Consider the following 21222-nt stretch of genomic DNA (forward strand, 5'->3'; position numbering starts at 1 on the left):
CGGGCAGTCACAGTTCACCAATCTGTTACTAAGACAGGTATGTGAATGAATTTTAATATTGTTGAATTGATTAGGTTGGCCGGTTTGATTTGGAGAGAAAGTTAAATAAGTACTTTTTGTGGTGTTTAATGTCAAAGTGTGGTGATCCGAGTATGCCTTAATTTTACTGAGACCATTTTCACTAACTCTTTTCATGTCGTTCCAGGAGTTAGTGGTGAATAGTAAAGTAGTGTCATCAGCATATGATAAAATTTCACAATTTTTTATTTCCAGGTTAAGCATGTCATTAATATAGATGAGGAACAAAATTGGTGATAGGAACTTGGTGGAACAAGATTGGAACGACCTTGTAAATAATTCTTGAAAAGTTCCAGGGGTACACCTCTTATGCCTAGGCATTGCAGTTTTTCCAGAAGCATAGAATGTGGGATAGTGTCAAATGCCTTACTCAGGTCCAGGAAGACTCCCAATGTCTTCTTCCTATTATTAAAATTATTATATAAGATCTCCACAAGTTTGACAATAGCATCTTCTGTGCATTTACCTTCTTGAAAACCAAACTGATTCTCTAATCACATTATTTTTTCATTAGTTTGAATTTTTCCTTGGTCCTCATGTTTAAAAATATTTAGGGCCGGTTTCCGAGCTCGGGATTCAGCCAAGTTCTAGACTTTAAACAGCTTGAGTCAGAAAACTGACTTTCCAAAACGGGGCGTAGTCGCAGTTTTTATCACAGTAGGTATTCACAGTTTTTATTTTCTCATTTCTATAATTGGAAACGTTTTTCCTTCACGATATTAAACTTTCCTAAATAATTCAAAATAACTTTACACTATTTTCTCTCTATTTTATTATGTGTTCAATTTTCTATTTTTTCGAAATTTAATTCAAACGTGACTATGACAATGACTACGACTATGTCCAGTTTCGGAAAGCCAATTTTCTGACTCCAGCTGTTCAAAGTCTAGAACTTGGCCAAATCCCGAGCTCGGAAACCGGCCCTTAGGGTCGACTTTATATTATAGAGTTGGCAAGATAAAGTTGATTTCTAAATCTTTTCAAGACTATAAATGTAACAGAGCTAGTACAATATAAATACAATACTTTCGATTAATATTACTAGGAATAATGAATGGAAAGTTAATGAAAAAATTAAAGTTAAAACCTTTTCACCAGTAAGAAAAAATACCAGGATGATAAAATAGTATCCTTGCTCAATAGTGCCATGTAATTGTTAAAGGTGTTTATGGCTATCATTTGTTGTGTTTATATTGAATTTGCTTTTTTTCATTGCAATAAATGTGCAATTCCTTAGAGACGACGCGTCTCGAAACGCGCGTATCCAAGCAGGCGGCTCGTGACGCGTCGTTACAGCACATAACCAATAAATTCATTAGATTCGATTATTCATTGGATTTTTATGTTGCATGAGCATTATGGCGGCAGATGAATTAGAAGTGTTGGCTACTATATTGCTTTTACGATTTATATCTAATGAATCATCGAATCATTAATTATAGGTTATGTGTTCAAGCCGCGGCGGCTCTAACCACGTGTTTCTAGACACGCGACTCGAGACGCCGCTAAGGAATTGCACCTTAAGTGTGAGTTTAATTTTCAATACCTATGAAAGATTTCTGGTGTTGAGTCTCAACCGGCTCCTCTCCGTATTTGATGTGTGTTTTGAGAATGTCGACGTAGAGAGGTGCCGAGTAGGTGAGGTTGCGCAGGCGCGCTTCGTTGGGCATCATAGGCGATGGCGAACCGTCCTTCTCCCAGTGGGTCGGCTTCGACAGATAGATCTGCTCGAATTTCAGCAGAAAATGCGGCTGTCACAGAAAAAAAAAAAATGAAATTAAACTTTGATTCATTGCATCCTTTCATTATTATGCTAATTTTTAAATATGCTTTATTCATCACTGATTATGAAGTAATTGATAATTGATACTGCAGAGCATGATTTTCAAAATCAACTCGATAAATCACTAGAATTTGCCGGCCAGATTAGCCGAGACGACTAAGGCGTTGCGCCATTCAGTCTGCTAGCTCGTCTACCTGGTCGTGGCTACCCATCGGTAGACATGGACGTTTGAACATCTCATCACCATCTCAGCCTATTACCAGAGACAAGAATAATATAGTTAATATACTTACTTATCCTTCATCTATGCTATTACCCACGCACAACCTAAAATCTCATCAGTGGGCATTAGCCGCAATAAAATTAATTGTTTCTATACAAATTTGATTTCTCACATGTTATCCTCTTTAGAATTTCAACCCATTCGATATGGGTTCAAGAATTCGATATGATTTCACAGTTTGCTAATATTATTGCCAACAAATAATATTGTGTATTTATTGATAGATGAAAGTTTCAAGTTTTGCCTACATTATTGACCTAACTAATGGAACTATACTATTAAACCCTTTCAGCTGATATATAGATGTGATAGTGGTAATCGTTTTCTCATACGATGACGACATCCCATAATTGTTCAAGGTACTTGAAATGATCTATTCAACAGTTTATGAATGGATGAAAACCCGATTGATAAGAAAAATGTCTAGGCATTAACCTATTATAGCAAATTTAATCGATGAATGAGTAAAGAATTATTACTTAAGTTACAGTAACTTACTATAGTTATCAGTATAGTAACTTGGCCTATAGTGAGTCTTGTATTTCTTGATATAGTATAGTTATTATTATTATTTTCAATTGTAAATTAAAGGTAGGTACCAAACTTATTTGCTGAGTTGTGATGATCTTATTAAAAGGATTCTTCCATGTAAACACCTATTAATTTATTTATTAAATAAATCGGAACTATCTGAATAGTATTTTAATTTGTTAATAAAAACAAGAATTCATTAATATCAAAAAGGTTTATCGATATTCCTCTTTGATACTGTATGTTTTGGTAGGTAAGAGAAATCCACTTGTACCTACAAAAATGTATAAATTGAAAAGATTGCTCATCCTAAATATTAATAAATCTAAAAATATCTAAAATAAATGACTAAATCTAGAATATTCAATGATAATGAATGTACCAAACACAAATGTTCTAAAAATATAATTTTTTCTGGAGAGGTTTATTTAATTGTATCAACATAGCCAGAATAGATTAGATTGAAATGTTTGAATTCAGGGCTATTTTCTTGTATTTATAAAATAGAATTATAGTACCCTTAAAAATTAATAAAATATTAAAAAACAAGAATACAAATTGTAACTACTAGTTGCGGTGATCACACGATCTAAATAAAACATCTCAAATAAATTAGATGATAGATAGGGGCAGCTGCTAAAATAATTTACTTGAAGATTTTATTTAAAATAACAAAACTATTAGTAAACATTTATTTTTATAACCTGACAATGGTCTGATCACCGAAACTAGTAGTTACAATTTGTATTCTTGTTTTTTGATATTTTAAGGGGACTATTTTATAGATTAGATTGAATATATTTTTCAATTTAAAATTGAGATGGACATACCGGAGTTTCGATCTCTCCATGCGTGTGCTGAGCCTCGGCTTGCAGCTCGATCTGAGGCGAATCCTCGACTATCCTTTGCACCGACATTTGAATAAATTCATCGAAAGAATCCAGCTGCTGTCGCACCAGACCTTTCTCGTCGAAGTAGGCGTTGATAACAATCCAGCAGGCTTCCTGCCACAGTTCACTTGAAATCTCTTCATTGTCCTCCTCTTCATATTGCTCTACAATCACAAATCCAATCAATTACCTCAACACAAAATTTCAAACAATACAGAATACATTACATAATAAGATTTCAAGAAATAAGGTGTTTGTAGTTGATATGAAATGTTTCGAGATACAAAAACAATGAATAATTTTGATGCCCTTAACTTTGAGTGCACCAGTTGAGGCTTTTAGTCTGTTATTCAACAATTTTATGAGTCGGATGATTTATTCCCATTGAGAAGAAAGCAGCCTTCTGCATTCTCAAAAACTTACTTCAAAAGTAAATTCTAGAAATTTGTGGTGCATACCTGAATTAGTCAACATTAGAGATCTTGTTACTGTTTCTAATCGTCTGTATAAGTCTGCCACATGTGAAGAAATGGAGAAAAGATACTACATAATTTGGAAATTGATCATGAGTTGAAATCGGTCATTGAATAAAACCATTAGACAAGCTCCAAACCCCTGTAAGACAGAGGATAATGTTATAAAGCCAAAAAATGAACAGTCTCCACTAACAGTGCAGGAAACACAGTTGACAGTCTTTTTTCATAACTGCAGGATTTCTGAATGGAAGGTAGTTTCAGAAACGGATTTTATCAAGATTGTAAATAATTACAAAAAACTCAAATAGTCCCGACATTTTTGCCATTTCGGCAATACCTCAATAGCTTCTTCTTTAGCCTTTACCCACACTTGTGGGATCGATGGCGTCATAATACAAAACATTACTTAACAAATGATTACGATCAAAATAGCAGTGTGTGGGATCCAGCCCAGGTTTTAACAACAAAACACACTATTACATGCCTGGCTAAAAGGCCAAAATCTTAATTAAGTCGACGTCCAGAAACTCTCGAGCACTGTAATAGGCCCTGACCTTCAAGCATTTGGTCACCACTCTCCCAAATGCACCCAATTCCAACTGCTTCACCCATGTTGTACAAGCTACCAGTTGTTGAAGCGTAGTGCTGAGCTCCTATAGCATACCTACGATATCTGTAGGCGGACCCTGGGAATGGTAATCAGCTCTCGATGCCTGGTGTTGTAGTGATGCACTTCTGACCGGGTTTCCAAGTCTTGTTGATTATTTTTTTGTGGACATCAGACAGAGAAGAATGAAGTGGCTGGTAATTGTCAAAATACCCAGCCTAACAAAAAGGGGCTTGCAGTGTGCACGATGTTACTAGCAGACATTATCTGGGCAGCCCAGTTTTTTCAGTTTCAGTACGTTCACAAACTTAGCTGAATGACTCCACAAAGTAGACCTTAGGTAATATGACAGTGAAAGAGGGTGTAATATATCAATACCAAGTAAGCCTCCGTCACAAGTCCCCGCAGCTTCGGCAACAGGATATAAACTCTGGACAGTCTCTTGGTCACCTAATGAATGTGGCTAGCCCAGCTTAGTCTTGTGTCCAAGACAAAGCCTAGCAACTTCACAGGGTCTTGATCACCAGGCAGACTTCATGACAGACTACAGATGATATGTTAGGTATTGTTTTCATTCAGCTGGAAGCGTTTGATCTGGAACCAAAGGGTTGACGACTGCAGATGTTCCGCTGACATATCCAACACCTGCTGAATGTCTGCACCTGATGACAGCAGGAATCATCCGCAAACAAGAGAGTCGAGCCATTTCAGGGATCAATTCTTGGCCCTATACTTTCCTCTTCTCAGCATGAAGGAAAAAGCACTATTATTTGCTGATGTCACCACTCTCGTTGCCCAGGATGAAGATACACAATTAGCCATCCTCAAGTCTGCCCAACTGCTTGAGGAGGCCAGGTCATGGTTTGGAGCAAGCATGGATCAAACCAAGACTTAAAACAATTTGTTTAGTGACAGTCAATATTGGTTTAGACTAAACAGAGGGACTGACATGGCTGTCTTTGAATTTATGAAGAGCTGCAATTATTCTGTTGATGATGGTCATAGGGTAAAAGGTGGTTTTTATGATATGTCTAAGGCATTTGATACAATATCTCATGAAATATTAATTGAGAAACTTACTTTTTATGGTTTTGACAATGCTGCTATTAGTCTTATGTCATCTTACTTGAGTGAAAGGTATCAGTCTGTCTTTTACAAAAACAGCTATTCTGATTTCTTGGAAGTAAATCAGGAGTCCCCCTAGGATCTACTTTGGGCCCACTTCTGTTCATTATTTATGTCAATGATCTCCCTGCTGCCATAAGTACCAATCTTGTAAAGCCTTTTATATTTGCGGATGATCTGGCAGTACACATTAAAAGTAGGCCTATCAATGAGCTTAGTAATTTTCATAGTTTTGTAAATGTATTAATTCACGACTGGACTGCGGCAAACTCACTATGTCTCAACAAAGAAAAAACTCAGATGTTGGAGTTTGGTTTCAGTTCTAACACAAATAGTTCAATATTTCAAGGCGTAGTTATTCAAAATAATCTCAAGTGGGAGTCACACATAAATTTGTTGCATGGCAGGCTGTCAAGAGGTATATTTCTACTTAATCGTTTGAAATTTATTATCAATTCTTATGTGTTAAAACCTGTTTAATTTGCTCATGTGCATAGTCATTTAGCTTATGGTATTAATGCCTGGGGAAATGATACTAATGTTACAAAACTGTTTGTTTTGCAAAAGCGAGCCGTTAGAATTATTGCTGGTGTTCCTAGTCAGTATCATTGCAAACCATTTTTGAAGCATTATATAATTTTGACAATTCATGCTATTTATGCGCTGGAATTTTTGTTATATTAAGAAAAACTTAGTCTGGCTTGCTTTGAATATCTCTGTTCATAGCCATCATACAAGAAATGCTTCTTCACTCAGACTGAATCAGTGTAATTAGGCCTATTCCTATGCATTGAATTGTTTTATTGAATTTGGTACAAGACTTTATAATTACCTGCCAGAGTCTTAAGGCTGGCAATTTTGAATGTTTTAAAAGTAAAATAAAAACTTATCTTGTTGAAAAATGTCCTTATAACAGAAATGAATTATTTTTGAATATGTGATGTGAAATAAAATGACTTTTATAGATATATTATATTGATCTCATATTTTATGTATTGTTCTCATATTTTTATTTTGTATTTTATGACTTTGTTATACATTGTATCAATGCTCACAACAATAAAAGAAATTTGAACATGTTAGCTTATGCTCTTTTAGGCGCGCTCCACATTTCTTTGGTGATCCTGGAGTCAAGTTCCTCCATCAATCACAAGCCAGTTATAGGATTCCTGCCCTGAAATTCTTCAAAAAGCTGCCTCCTGGTGTGAAGCAGTTGGATGAGACCGCCTTCAAGAGAACCGTTAGGAAGCTGCTTTATGACAAGGCACATTATAATATACATGAATTTATGAGTGATGATTTGAATTTTTATCAAGAGTAGTTATTGTTTTATCTACCATCTGAATAGTTGTTTGTATAATATAACCACATGTATAGAATTATTATACAAAAATCTTATCATTCCATCGATCCCACAAGTGTGAGTAATGGATGAAGCAGAAGGTATACGCAACAACATGGTCTGCAATCGTTTCTCCAAAGTACGAAAGCACTTGAGCAATGTGCCAGTAAGCAGTGGCGTATTCTCAAGGCTAGCTAGGCTAGCTGCGAAGCCCAACTAGTTTCAAGAAATAATTATTATCCATATATATTATTCAGAGAGGTAGAAAGTTTCGTGAAAACAGTAATGGCTTCATGTTTCAACTCACATTTAGCGTGTGTGAGGCGTAGCGACGAGGCCGTATACGCAAAGCTAGCGCAAAGCTGAGCGCTAGTCTTTAGGCCTATAATGACAATGTTATTCTCAAAGGTGGAGGGGTGGTGAGGGAGTAGGTTCCTTTTGCATTGTATTGAATCGGAGCGAAAGCTTCGCTCTTTGGAGAGCATGACCTCACCCGAATATTGGCGATAACAGCTGACTGAATACTATATAACTAGTACTAGCACTATAACTGTACTAGCCGACAGATGCTAATACTATATACATGCTGACTGGAGAGCAGGATCACAAGGATAAATATTCTTATCTGGAAAAAATTATATGATTTTGAAGTCAAAAATGGAAGGAAAAGACATATAGCAGAGAGAATAAAGTGGTCAACTAACCAAAGGAGACATGGCGGGTGATAAATGAAGAGAGAAAGAAGAGGAAGAATGATGATGAGGACGAGAGAGTCTGTCTGAGAATAAATTGCAAATTAGAAAAAAATCCCCACAACCTAGTTGAAGTCTTCAATAATTATTTCTTAAATATATAGCAGACATCAAGCACTGCTAATTGTGAATTGGAACGGGATGATGAGGAATTGCTGGAGGCATACAAGAGAGTGACAGAGAAGGACATGCTTGAAATTTTTGCAAAAACAAAACACAAGTACTCAGCAGGTATAGATGGAATCCCAGGGAAACTGCTGTACCATTGTTGAAAGGAAATTGCCTACCCAATCCTACAAATAATCAACTCCTCCATAAGAGTATCAATAGTGCCCGACAGCATGAAGATATCACTTGTCCATCCGAAACATAAGAAGAACTGTAAAACTGACATTGAGAACTACCGACCGATATCTAATCTGCCAACGCCGTCTGAATACTTGGAAAAAGCGATATACCTACAAATATTAAACTTTCTTAAAAGAACTAAAAAGATTCACCAATATCAACATGGATTCAGGGACGATAAATCAACAGATACAGCTATAGCAAATTTAATACACTTAGCAAAAAAACATGGTCTCGGCCGTTTTCCTGGATCTCCGGAAGGCATTTGACTCCTTGGACTGGACGATTCTACTTTCAGAAATAGAATATAATAGGGATACAAGGACAGGCAACGAAATGACTGGAGAACTACTTAACAAATAGGTACCAAATTATGGAGCTCAAATATAAGAAATGTGGGAGAAAAATGTCCCAGTCTATGAGAAACGGAGTGCCACAGGGATCTGTGCTGGGGCCCTTACTCTTCCTCATTTATATTAATAGCTTGCCTAAAAAACTCCCAAAAGCTTCAGAATGCATACTTTTTGCTGATGACACTACATTAACAATAAATGGAAAAACCCAGGAGGAACTATAGTTACATTATAACAATAGCCTTAACAAAAAACCTTGTTAGAATTAAAATTAAATATAAACATTTCAAAGAGTACCATAGTAAATTTTCAAACACAGGCAAGGACCATCATGAATGCTGGTAGCCAGTTGAGTACTGAGGAGGAGATTTCGAGTTCAGCAAAAGATTCCTGGGCATAATATTGGATAGAAACTTAACATGGCAGGAGCACATTGAATTACTGTGTAGCAAACCATCCACATCATTCTTTGGAATAAGAAGAATAAGGAGTATAGCCAATAAAAGCACTGCAATGATGGCCTATCATTCGCTCTTTGCTTCACAAATAAGTTTTGGCATAATAGCCTGGGGAAGTGCACAGCACACATACATAGAACAAATACTGAAATTACAAAATAAATCAATAAGGATTATGAACTGTTTGCCATATGATGCTTACTGCAGACCTTATATTTCAGAAAAGACAGAATTTTTACAGTGGTATCCCTCTATATCTACAAGACAATTCTATAGCCTATATAAAAAAGTATTTAACGGTTAGGCCATGTAGACACAATATACATAAACATAATACAAGAGGAAAAACGATTTCGACTTCCCATGCAGTAGACTGCTGAAAACACAGAGACAGCCGCAAACACAGGGTTTCCGCTTTTATAATTGCCTGCCACATGATATAAAAAGTATAAAAGAGCCTAAACCATTTAAGCAAGCTCTAAAAAATACCTTTTAGACAATCCACTCTATTTACTGAAGGAATTTCCAGTGAAGAGGGTGATTGACGAGTAGCGACTTTCATTCGCTTCCTTGACGTGCCCCTCATCCTTGTGATGTAGGTGGTGAAATAAAAATGAAATGAAGCCGATGCGAGTTGAATATGTTATTGTTTGAGGTTATATTTTGTTTTTGCCAGTTTTGGTCCGATCTGTTGCAGATTGTTGCTTTTACAAGTTTGTTTTATTTTTCAGTAGCAGGTAATCCGTGCTTTAAAAGAGCTGTTTGAAGCACAAAAAGGTTTAATTTGGTTCCATGCTGATATTGAAAGTATTAACTGTAATAATAATTTACAATTAAGTTTTTTGACTTTTGAAAGTTAAATTCAAAATTACTGTGGGGGGGGGGAGGTTTGAATTTTCCATGAGAGCTAGCCCTAGGTAATTTTTGAGGCTACGCCACCGCCAGTAAGCTGCCTACTTGGTGACGGCATATCATGCATTGTTTTATAGTCATATAGCCCAGATATATAGTCCAGAAGTATCAGCCCTGCAGTTTCTGAATGCTGTGCCCAAGCCTGAGGCAGCTTTCTCACTACGACCGGTTTCATGTAAGGAGGTGTTGGAAATTGTTGGTGAATTGAAGAGTTCAAATAGTAGAGACTTTTTTGGCATGTCAGTAAATCTGATCAAGAGAGTGTCATTTTGCAAATCCTTACACCCCTGACCTCTTGCCTGAATGCATGTATCACAGAGGGTGTCTTCCTACTGTTCTGAAGATCGCTAAGGCCATTCCAGTGCATAAGAAAGGATCATTTGATATGCCTGGCAATTTCAGGCCTATCTCTATCCTGCCAGTCTTCTCTAAAATCCTTGAATCTATTATTAAAAATCAGTTATGCTGGTACTTCGAGAGCACTGGTTTGTTTGTAGATGCTCAGTTTGGTTTTAGAGTTAGCAGAGCTACAGCCCAGGCAGTTGGAAGGCTGGTAACCACTATTCTTGAGGGTTTTGAGAGCCGTGTTTTCACCGGATTGACATTGTGTGATCTGAGCCGTGCTTTTGACACTGTCGACCACCAAACTCTTCTGTTCAAGCTGGATTATTATGGAGTCACAGAGGGGACATTGAAGCTCATCAAGTCTTATTTGTCAGATCGTAGCCAGGCAGTTCAGGTGAATGGAAGGTTATCTGGGTTGGAAGCGATTCTTCATGGGGTTCCCCAAGGATCCATATTGAGACCCCTACTTTTCATTATCATGATGAATGATGTTCCATCAGTGTTGGGTAACAGGTTGGTTGCATATGCAGATGACACCACATTGTATGATGTCAATAAATCAGTGGAAAATCTGAATGTAGTAATGGGTCAGTCTCTGAGTACCGTTTCAGCTTGGTTTGAGTCCAACTATCTCAAACTAAATGAGGATAAGACTCAAAGGATAATATTTGGCTTGAGAAATGTCACAGATCAGGCGAGAAGTGTTGATCTTCTGGGTTTCCATCTGGATTCGAAATTGACATGGAACCCATATATCGACTTCATATGTACAAAGCTGTCCATAGTATCTACCTACTTAGGCAGCTGATGCTGTGTGTACCTAAAAGCTATATGAGGACTGCATATATCTCTTCCAAGGAATAGTGATGTATGGATTGGAACACTGGGGTGCAGCCAGCGGCATTGATAGAGTTCTCCTACTGTAGAAGAGGGCCATCAGAATCATCACGGGCTCTGGCATAATTGATCATTGTCGCCCACTGTTTTGTGCAGAATCGGTCATGACAAACATCTGCCTCTACATCTTCATATCCCACAAACAAATCAAGGGCAACCTGGAATGTTTGAGCCTGAGGAGTGACTTTAACGACCACAAAACAAGAGGCAGAAGCCAACTCAACCTGCCCTTTACAAGACTGAGTAGGATTCAAAATAGCCCTGGTAGCCTCAGCATGAGGCTTTTCAACCGGCTGCCAGCATCAGCGAGGACTCTTACAACACAGCAGTTCAACAAATGCACCCATGCATTCCTCGTGAAAACCCCTCTGTATTCAATAAGGGAAGTTTTTTGATATCCCGAATGCTACCATCAAAAAATTTTATTCGTGAACTTTATGAGATACTGTTCTTTATTCATGTGATATTGTCTTTTTTGCACATAAGACTTTTGCTTTTAATATAGGCTTTATCAATTTCTCCTTTGTTGATATATATGTTTTGTATGCTTGTTTTTTGACGAACCAATTGCTACAATTAGCTTACAAGGTAATAAGATCATTTATTCATTTTATTTATAGCCTAAACTACCGTATCTAGAACACTGTTTGCCACTATTTAAAAAGTTGGAAATTCTATTAGTCTTCAGCCAGTTTCTGTTCAACTCATTGGCGCTGATATATCGGCTTTATACGTTTCAAGAAAGATGCCAAATTTATAAGAAAACCCATTTGAAGATTCATTTTCTGAGTGAGGAGGAAATAGTTCAATTTCCTAGTTTTATCTGTCTTTTCAACTTAACACCTTGATAATTGTCAAAATATTATGAATCTTTGTGTATAACTCTAGCTTATATGACAAAGGCTGGCTTGAAATACCATGAATTACATTAAATATATTAGTTTTAGTTCTATTTATGAAAGTATCAATACTTCAGGATATTACTGGTGCAATGAAAGTAAAGACAGGGGAAAATTATGAAAATGGTTAAAACAAGATTTAACACATAAGTAGATTTTGGATAATTACTCATAAGTAAAGTTACTGAATTTACTACTAGTGTAAACAAATAAAAACTTGGGCCTAAAATCTAATATTGTTAAACATAACCAAGCAAGTATTAGCCTACCTTCATCTAGTTCATACATGTTTCAACTGATTCACTTAGTTACAATTTGGATCCATGCAACACTAAAAAATAATCCAATGAACAATTTTATTTACAATAAAGTTTTTGAAAGAAATAAATAACATCAGAATCAGAAAAGAAACATCACAACGTTGATGACGCTCAGCAAATTCGCCGATTAAAATAAATGCCACTGCCACTGTTGTTTTTCAATCGTCGTTCTTCAATCCAATGCCATCGATTCAGAAAGACCAATTCCCGATTAATCAATGTGAGTTATAATCATTATTATTATAAATGATATTAACATAGAAATCATTGAAAAATATTTTTTTTCAAATTCAAAATTTATTCTCCCGTATTAAGTATTTAATTTGTAAAAAGAGTTTTCACAAAATGTCAATGCATACCTTATGAAAGAAATGAGTAGCAATAATAAAGAAGGCATTGACTGGACTAGACTTTGTATCCTAATCATCTGTTCTTTTACAACCGCTTCATCGAGTTGTGAATTTATTTGAGGTTCGAATTGTAAAACATTTTTTTATTTTTATCTTGATCCTTTCATGATCTACTCATAGTATTGAACTTTGTGGTCATTTTCAATCATATTTTAATTGATAATTCTATCTTTGAGTGAACGGTGGTTTTACCCAGTTTGATCGAATCAATTGCCATTCAGTCATGGAACAAGTGTTAGTTAATAATTCTTCGCCTCGCTTTAGAATGGGTGAAGGAGACTGGTATTGTCCGGATCCTCTTTGTAAGAACATTAACTTTGCAAGAAGAGATCGGTGTAATCGTTGCGGCAAGGAGAAGAATGATAGTGGCCAGAAGAAAAAACTTGGACAAGAGATAGGTAAGGCTGCTGCAGAGAAGAGTCGTGGACTATTCAGTGCTGATGATTGGCAATGCAACAAATGTGGTAACGTGAATTGGGCCCGACGTCAACAGTGTAATATGTGTAATGCGCCCAAGTTTGGTGAGGTTGAAGAGAGAACGGGATATGGCGGAGGCTACAATGAGAGGGGTGTTGTTGAGTACATCAAGCGAGAGGATTCAGACGACGAATACGATGAGTTCGGACGAAAAAAAAAGAAAAGGAGTCATTCGAGCAGGAGGAGCGACGATGATGATGATGAAGAAGAACAAGACGTAAAGAAGCCACCTGCACCAGTAGAAGCTGAGGAAGAGGACGAAGACGAAGAAGAAGACGATGAGGACCTTTCCAAGTACGACTTGAGTGGATGGGGAGACGAGGATGAAGATGAAGGATCTGGAAGCAACCAGAAGGACAAGGACCGCAAAGAGAGGAGCAAGAAGATCCAGGAGAAGCGCAGGTCTCGTTCCCGCTCAAGATCTCCACATTAAGACCTTTGGCTAAGGTTTTGGCTTACACATTTAAAAAAAGGTAAGTTTTTGTAAATTTGTTACGTGCCCTCAAACGTGGTTTACCTGTATCCAAGTAATGATAAATTCATATTAATTATATCTTCATTGCTTTTTCAAGGCCTAAAAATACTCAGCTTGACAAGCGTGATCCAATGTAGCATTATAGGCCTATATTAGGGCTGATATAAACGCAGCTATTTGTACCTCCTCAAAGGAATTTATAGGAATATTAAGAAGTTAAATTAATTAAAGAGATTAATATGAATTGATCAATTAAGCTTGAATAAAGTTGAAGGCACATAACATATAGTGACATTGAATTCTATTTAATGATATTGATTACTCGTTAGTTGACTAAGTTAATGTTTTTCCGTTTTAATATGTGTTACTTTTAGAGTGGCATTAGTCTTTTGTCCGAATTTTTAATGATATATTCATTTCACTTCTTATTATGTTCTTGCCAGAATAGAAAATTATTTTTTAATTTATCTTGAGTCATCACACTTTCAAGTAGGTAAAATCTTTTAAAGAGGGATTGGGATTTTTTCAAATTTCTAGCATATTTATGCTAGCCTTAGATTAAGTAAGTTAGACTGTAATTGAAATATTATATTACAGTGTGAATATTTTATTCAGCTTACCTACCTTACTATTGGATTATACTATAAAATATGAAAAATTAATAGATAATTTACATTTACTGTAGTTTTCTAGAGTGATGTGATTCGAGTTGTTTTGCATACTTTAAGTTATAATGAATTTATATTCTTTCCATAATCAATTGCATGCCTTACAACTGCCATATCAAGATATCATCACTCTTGAATATGGTTGTTAAAGAACAGTACAATTCCTATACAATAGCAGAATAATCTTTAATAAGTAGTCGTTTATCTTTAGCACTGTTCATTCTGAATACATTGAAAGACTGTAAGTGCAAGGTAGTATAAACTGTAGTAAATGCTATTACTGTAGTAATACTAGTGAAGCTCGACACCATTAATACTTCATCACCTGATGTACTTTCTCATTCAACCTGTAATATTCAATTCTTCTCTTATGAGTAGTTATCTATAATTTAATCATCTTTAAATATAAGAATTTAAAAGGATCATATTTCAAGTCAATCTTAACAATGTTCTCTATTTCCAATATTGGTTTTAAACATAATACAGTGATTTTAATATAATTATTGCAAACCACAAAATATGTAGCTTTAATATTAATTTCATAAACATAAAAATCATTATAGTGTAAAATCAATTTGCTAGTAGAAATTTCTTAGTCGCAACAACGTTTTATTTGAATTTCTGTATCTGAATCCAAACAATTATCTAATGATCTATTTTAGTCTGAAGACTAGGGGTTGCTTAGAACGATTATTATACCTGAATTTGCATAAAATTCGTTTGATTTTTCTTAAAAGTTTAAAAGTGTGAAAATTTATTCCTCCTTCTATTATCTTGAGCTATAACTAATATCTGTTTTACTCTATAATATAGATTGACTTGCAGTTTACCCATCTTAGAAAGTTGAGAATAAGGTCAAGAGTGGTAGTTGTTTTAATATTCTATATTATGGAAAGCATACCTTTATACTGTACCGTATTACTTTTATTAATCAAATTATTAAATTAAAAAATGTTGGTTAAATTTATTGCATTACGAGATAGCAGCTGTTGAACATATAATAAAATTCTAATATGTGTCAATGCTCAATACTATTCCCAATTCTGTACTGTTGAACCATAGACAAGACCAGTTGTAATGATATTAACTCGGTCTCGGTCCAAGATACTAGCATCTATTGTCAGACTAGTTTGGTTGATGTTATTTGATAAGAAAATGAATGTAAATGCATCAATGTAGCCTATTGAAGTTGAATTGTATAATTTTCTCCAACACTACTAGACACCTTTATCAAACTCCCATAATGTCATACATAAATCAAATAAATTAATGAATTTAATAGGAGACTTTAGACAGCATGTAAATTGGACCAAGCTACTTTTCTTCGCCCTGGCCTCGTCTATGGCTAGTTACACACACATCGATTTATGGCGTATAATTTTTACTGTCCTTATAGATTAAACAGATGATGTTTGTCAAGTCCCGTTAAATCTGATAGAATTCGTAAGGACGGCAATTGGACATTGCACTAGACTTGAGTGCAGACCCAGTAATTTTTTTCTTGTGAAATTTTAAATGAATGAACGCAAATTCAATGTTACCGTATTCATTAACTTACTTATCAAATAGGCTATTACAATTATTATGGAAAGAGGTAACAGGAGTTATCCATGATAAAGCAGTGTTGGGCAATGAAGTATGGAGCTATGGAGGTTTTGGAATGGCTGTTATATACTTACTCATTTTTGAACTAAACTCAGATTTATTTTTTTCCAGTATGTACCGTGGATGTTAATTGACTGCATTAGTCGAAACTTCGCTATTGAAACTTTTTTTTTGAGTCACTATCAATATTCAAATCGTTATCTAACAATGCTGTTTAATTTTGTTTGCTACAATTATAAGATTACATGAAATTTTCAACTGCAGAACCATTTCAGTTCCCTTCATTCAGAACTTCCCTGGTTGTTTCATTTCGTTGTTGGATATGTTATGTGGAGTGGCCTCGTTCACTGAACCTGACACATTGTGTTCATTTTTATGGGGCTACCTCAAAGCTCGTATACATATCAACAAAACATGAACAATATTTAAGCAGTGAGTGAGATAATAACACACGAAAATCGTGCAATATTACGTGCAACGCTTCAGAAGAAAATGAAGAACTTGATACAACGTCTACATGGGTGCTTATGGACAAAAACGGACGCCATCTAAGAGATTTTATTCTCCGTATTTGATAAATGTTTTAATTTTCCCAACTCTTATCAATATCACAAAATTTTACATCCTTGGTTCATACTGGGAATCAAATTTTTGAGTTACGTTCAAAAATGAGTAACCTATGTATCAGCTATTCCAAATCCTCTATACTTCATTGCTCAACCCTTTATTATAATATAGTGTTGAAAAATAATCGCCTTAGAAATCATTAATTCAGACTAAAGATGAGACGTAAATAAAAGTAATGGCACAGACAAAACATTCCAATCATATTTAGTCTATGGCAATAATATATTGGAAATCTATTTATACCGGTTGGTACAGGATTTTGAAATTAGGTAATTTGCACAAAAAATCATAAAGCTAGTAGTATACTATGTCTCAATGTCTTTTTCCTCCGAGACGAATCAGTCAATATTTTCAAAATTTCTTCAAGGTTTCAGCCACGGGGTATGGGAATAGTGTTACGAGGGCTTTGCAAAAAAACGTACATCCAAGTTTTTTATAATTACGAGAGGTTCTTTGTCTTTTAAGTTCTTTGCGCACTCAAGAACTATATAGCTGAAATATTTGAACAGGTCTGTTAACTTGTAAATAGAATAGGTATAACTTAAAAAAGGTGGTCATTAAAAACCTTAAAAAAGGTAGAGCATTTATACCATTGAACAAGTTACTATTCCGATACAACGTTTTATAATACTGTATTCTCAATAGTCTCTTCTCATTCGCATTGCCAGAATCAATAAAATTGAAAAATGTAACTATTTATTCTGTACGTTATTACTCTTATCGGTAACACCACATTGCGTTATCAAACTCGTTGCTTAATGGTATCATTTAACGTTCACAACTATTTTCATAAATGTAATCTTTTTTTATTCTGATAATGACGATTATGGGGTAGAGAAGCCTGTAGTATCTATGGAAGCCATCAGTAGTGTTTATGTTAATTTTGTCATATAAGTAGTTGAGCTTCATACAGCATCAGTATGTAAAATTACATCCCCGGCATTTTTAACACAGCATTCTCTAAAATTGAAGTTCTGCGAGATATTGTAACTCAATTTTTCTCTAAACTGACCTCTTATGTTAATCTGACTGTTATAAATAGAAAAATATTGATACTGGCTTTAGTGACTTCATAGCAATATAATTATATTTAGTTATTTTCAAGCGTTGATAGATGAGCAGTTTTAAAATCAACTGCACAGAGAATCATTTTCATTGCTTTGTACTATTTACGGTTACTTCTTCTACGGTAATAATGCCTAAGTCTGTGTTTGAATATTCAGATCAATTAGCAATACAAACTTCTGATTAATTCCGTTGTTGAACTGAAGAAAATATAACAGCTTCTCTCACATACAGACTCGTTTCTAGGTGAGGAGTACTATTCTATAAAATTATTGAATATAGATTTCAAGTGTTTGCAACATGTTGCTATTTTTAGAGTAAACATTTTTCTTCATTCTCTACCCAAAATTAATTTTTCATGCTTAATGCATTGGATAGTTTGTCAACCTCTAATGATTATATTTCTCTGTTAATAGATGCAAAACATAATAAACTCAACTTATTAGCCAATCATACTGAATCATGGTTATTTTACTATTTTACAAAATATGATTCGTTTATTGTCAGAACATGTAAAACAAATGCAAGACATCGTCATAAAACATACAAGCAATACAGAAAAAAATTTAACAACATCAATATATCACATGTCATAAAATTGCATCACATTATTAAGTCATTCTTACAGTAAGGAAAGCAGTCAATTAAAACAAATTTAACAAAATCAATAAATCACTTGTCATAAAATTACATATACTAGGCCAATAACTTGCTGTAAACTTTTAGTATACTTATTGTAATTTGAGAACACTGATTGTATTCCACTTTATTTTCTAGTTTACTTACAAGACTTTATATTATTCTAATTTGTTTTCGTAATTGAATAAACTTATGGGATATTACATTAATATAATATGAGACCAGTCATTGTAAAATATTGTTCAACTAGTTAAGTATTGATCAGCTTCAAAAAAAGTTGAGTAATTTTATCATTTCTATTGAAAGAGTTTGATTGTGAAATTGATATACATTACCGTAGCTATATTTAATTATTAGGTTGTCAATATTCATTCTTATTTCAAAAATAGGAGTGAACTATTCTGTATTAATCAAGATTCAATTTTAATTGTACAGAATTTACAATTACTAATTATTTACAATAACTTTATTTCATTTCATAATTATTATTATTATTATTATTGTTTTATGGATTTGAGTGATAATAATATGTAGGTATATTTCAATATTGTCTTTGAAACGAACATTCTATGCCAAATGTAAAATAATGTTAGTTTCAAGTGCTCAAATACACTAAATCAAATTTGTCATAAATTTTTATTATAGTTCATTTTTTCTGAATTAACGTTTTAGTCACCATTTAAAAATTCCACTCTATACATTTCACCATATTCTCCAAGTTTAGTATAATTTTCTCTTATGCATTCAAAAAAAATATATATATTTGCAACACCTAGGATGTTGTGGGGAGTCCGATCTCACTACCTCCTCAAGATCAAACCTGCATCTTTGTAGCAATCAATTTGAAAAAGCAAACCAATTCAAAAACTAGGATGTGAAATGAAGAAAATCGTTCAATTAGTAATTATTTATTACCTTTTATTACCAATTATTACACCACCTTTTTATCTACACTTCCGTTTGAAGACACAAAGCAGAAGTTTGAAAAGTAATAATAGTTTCCTTCTATGAAAATAAACACCTTATATCATCATTATTGTAAACAAATTTAATTATTTGTTTGGCATACTTCATATATTTGAAAAAGCACATTTTAAATAATATATATTCCATTGTACAATCTCCTGTATTATACGAAATATTCATTTCACTTAGTAGGTCAGCTTCCATTATTGTACATAAATAGGTTTGAATGAATTTATTCCTGTTTTTATTATTGTAATATAATATTAATAATAAAACTTGTAAAACAAAATTGCTCTTTATTATCAACTTCCTTATTTTATTCTCAATAATTAAAAAATCTGGTGTGGCGCACTCACACAACTTTCCTGCCTTTATGAAAATTTTCATTATAATTTAAAATCAATCAGCTGAATAGATCAATGTTCTGTTATCTCTTCCAGTAAATGATTTGATAGAATCAACCAAGGTACTAGCATACATTCTTGGAACATTGGAATCAACAGTTGCCTCTTTCATTAAGTTTGCATTTGATTTGAATAATCACATTTCTCGAATTTCGAGTTTATTTTCAATATTAGGTGAAAATATTACTGGACATAAATTGTAAAGATTTTCATGCTCAATCTTTTCCACTTAGAATTTTTCGTTTACATTTAATCTGAAGCCTAATAATTGGAAATCTAAAATCAAACTTTGCAAAGATTGGGCGAAGCTCCTGAAATTTTTACAGATATGGGACTTGTGGCAGTTGATAGAGCTTATCAATGACTATTTTTGGTATAAATTTGATCAAAATCGTTGGATCCGTTTTTGAGAAAACCACTGTTTTTGACATCATTTTTGCCATTTTAGTTGCCATCTTGAATTGCATTTGATCGAAATTGTTCGTGTCGGATCCTTATAGTGTAAGGACCTTTAGTTCAAAATTTCAAGTCATTCCGTTAATTGGCAGATGAGATATCGTGTACACAGACATACATACAAACATGTATACAGGCATACATTATACAAAGCCTACACACACACATACAGACCAATACCCAAAAAACATTTTTTTGGACTCAGGGGACCTTGAAACGTATAGAAATTTAGGTACCTTAATTTTTTTCGGAAAGCAATATCTTCCTTACCTATGGTAATAGGGCAAGGAAAGTAAAAACGGGATCCGATCTTTTAGAACTTGGAAGTACAGAAAAATGTGTATGTACTGCGAACAAATTTTCGTATTTGCTGTCTTGACATTCACATCTATAGTCTGTTCTAGCTTCTGGGAGCAGAGAAATTATGTAAACGAACTTGCGCATGTAAAACTGGATCATGGAGCAGCAAGACCGATTCTCAGTTCCTAACTTCTTTGTCTTAAACTGGACTGATTTTTTTTTAGTACTGACTGTGATTCAGTATTTTAAACTGGTGATTAGGAGTCCAGCAATTAAGAGTGCGCAGAAGTAGTTGCGACATCAATTCAGTCCCTTAAGATCAATGTAAAAACATTCAATCAAACATTCTTTTTGGAACATCACGTCTACAGTTTACTTGAGAGCTTGAAAAAAAAATTGGATGGTGTATTTGATTTGGCAGGGCGATTGCTTTCTCAAATTTTAAATACCTATCTTTTTTTAATCTTTAAACGTGAAATAATTATTCAACAGTTGCTTTAATTACGGAATTATTTTTTATGACAAAGTAATAAGCAAGTGCCTTGAATTATCATTTCAATGACATGTAGAACATGAACTTCTGGCCATAAATAAAGACGCTGTGTGTCCGAAAAGATTACATTGATCTTTTGGAAAATAATTCGAAGCTGTTATAATGCTGCGAAGTCAAATATTGTGTTCCAAACATTCCCTTGAAATTTCCCAGTCAATTGCTCTATTGTTAAAATGAT

The 21222-nt window shown here is 34.3% G+C and overlaps 2 protein-coding genes across 2 annotated transcripts in view; one reads left to right on the forward strand and one right to left on the reverse strand.

Annotated features, from left to right (window-relative positions):
- LOC111045127 (DNA-directed RNA polymerase II subunit RPB2) overlaps positions 1 to 12573 on the reverse strand; it is a 39232-nt gene extending 26659 nt beyond the window's left edge. Inside the window, exons 1-3 of the mRNA XM_039435755.1 lie at positions 12349 to 12573; positions 3506 to 3729; positions 1625 to 1829 (exon numbers count right to left, since the gene is read on the reverse strand). Of these exons, the coding sequence (XP_039291689.1) occupies positions 1625 to 1829; positions 3506 to 3729; positions 12349 to 12367 (448 nt within the window). The 5' untranslated portion in view covers positions 12368 to 12573. The remainder of the gene's footprint in view (positions 1 to 1624; positions 1830 to 3505; positions 3730 to 12348) is intronic.
- A 230-nt stretch (positions 12574 to 12803) lies between these two features.
- LOC111045129 (zinc finger Ran-binding domain-containing protein 2) lies at positions 12804 to 19186 on the forward strand. Its single transcript, XM_039435765.1, has one exon. It carries the CDS (start codon positions 13033 to 13035, stop codon positions 13717 to 13719), a length of 687 nt encoding a protein of 228 aa, XP_039291699.1. The 5' UTR covers positions 12804 to 13032; the 3' UTR covers positions 13720 to 19186.
- Positions 19187 to 21222: the final 2036 nt, after the last annotated feature.

This window comes from Nilaparvata lugens, chromosome 1 (assembly GCF_014356525.2).
Source record: "Nilaparvata lugens isolate BPH chromosome 1, ASM1435652v1, whole genome shotgun sequence".
In the NCBI taxonomy this organism is placed as follows: Eukaryota; Metazoa; Arthropoda; class Insecta; order Hemiptera; family Delphacidae; genus Nilaparvata; species Nilaparvata lugens.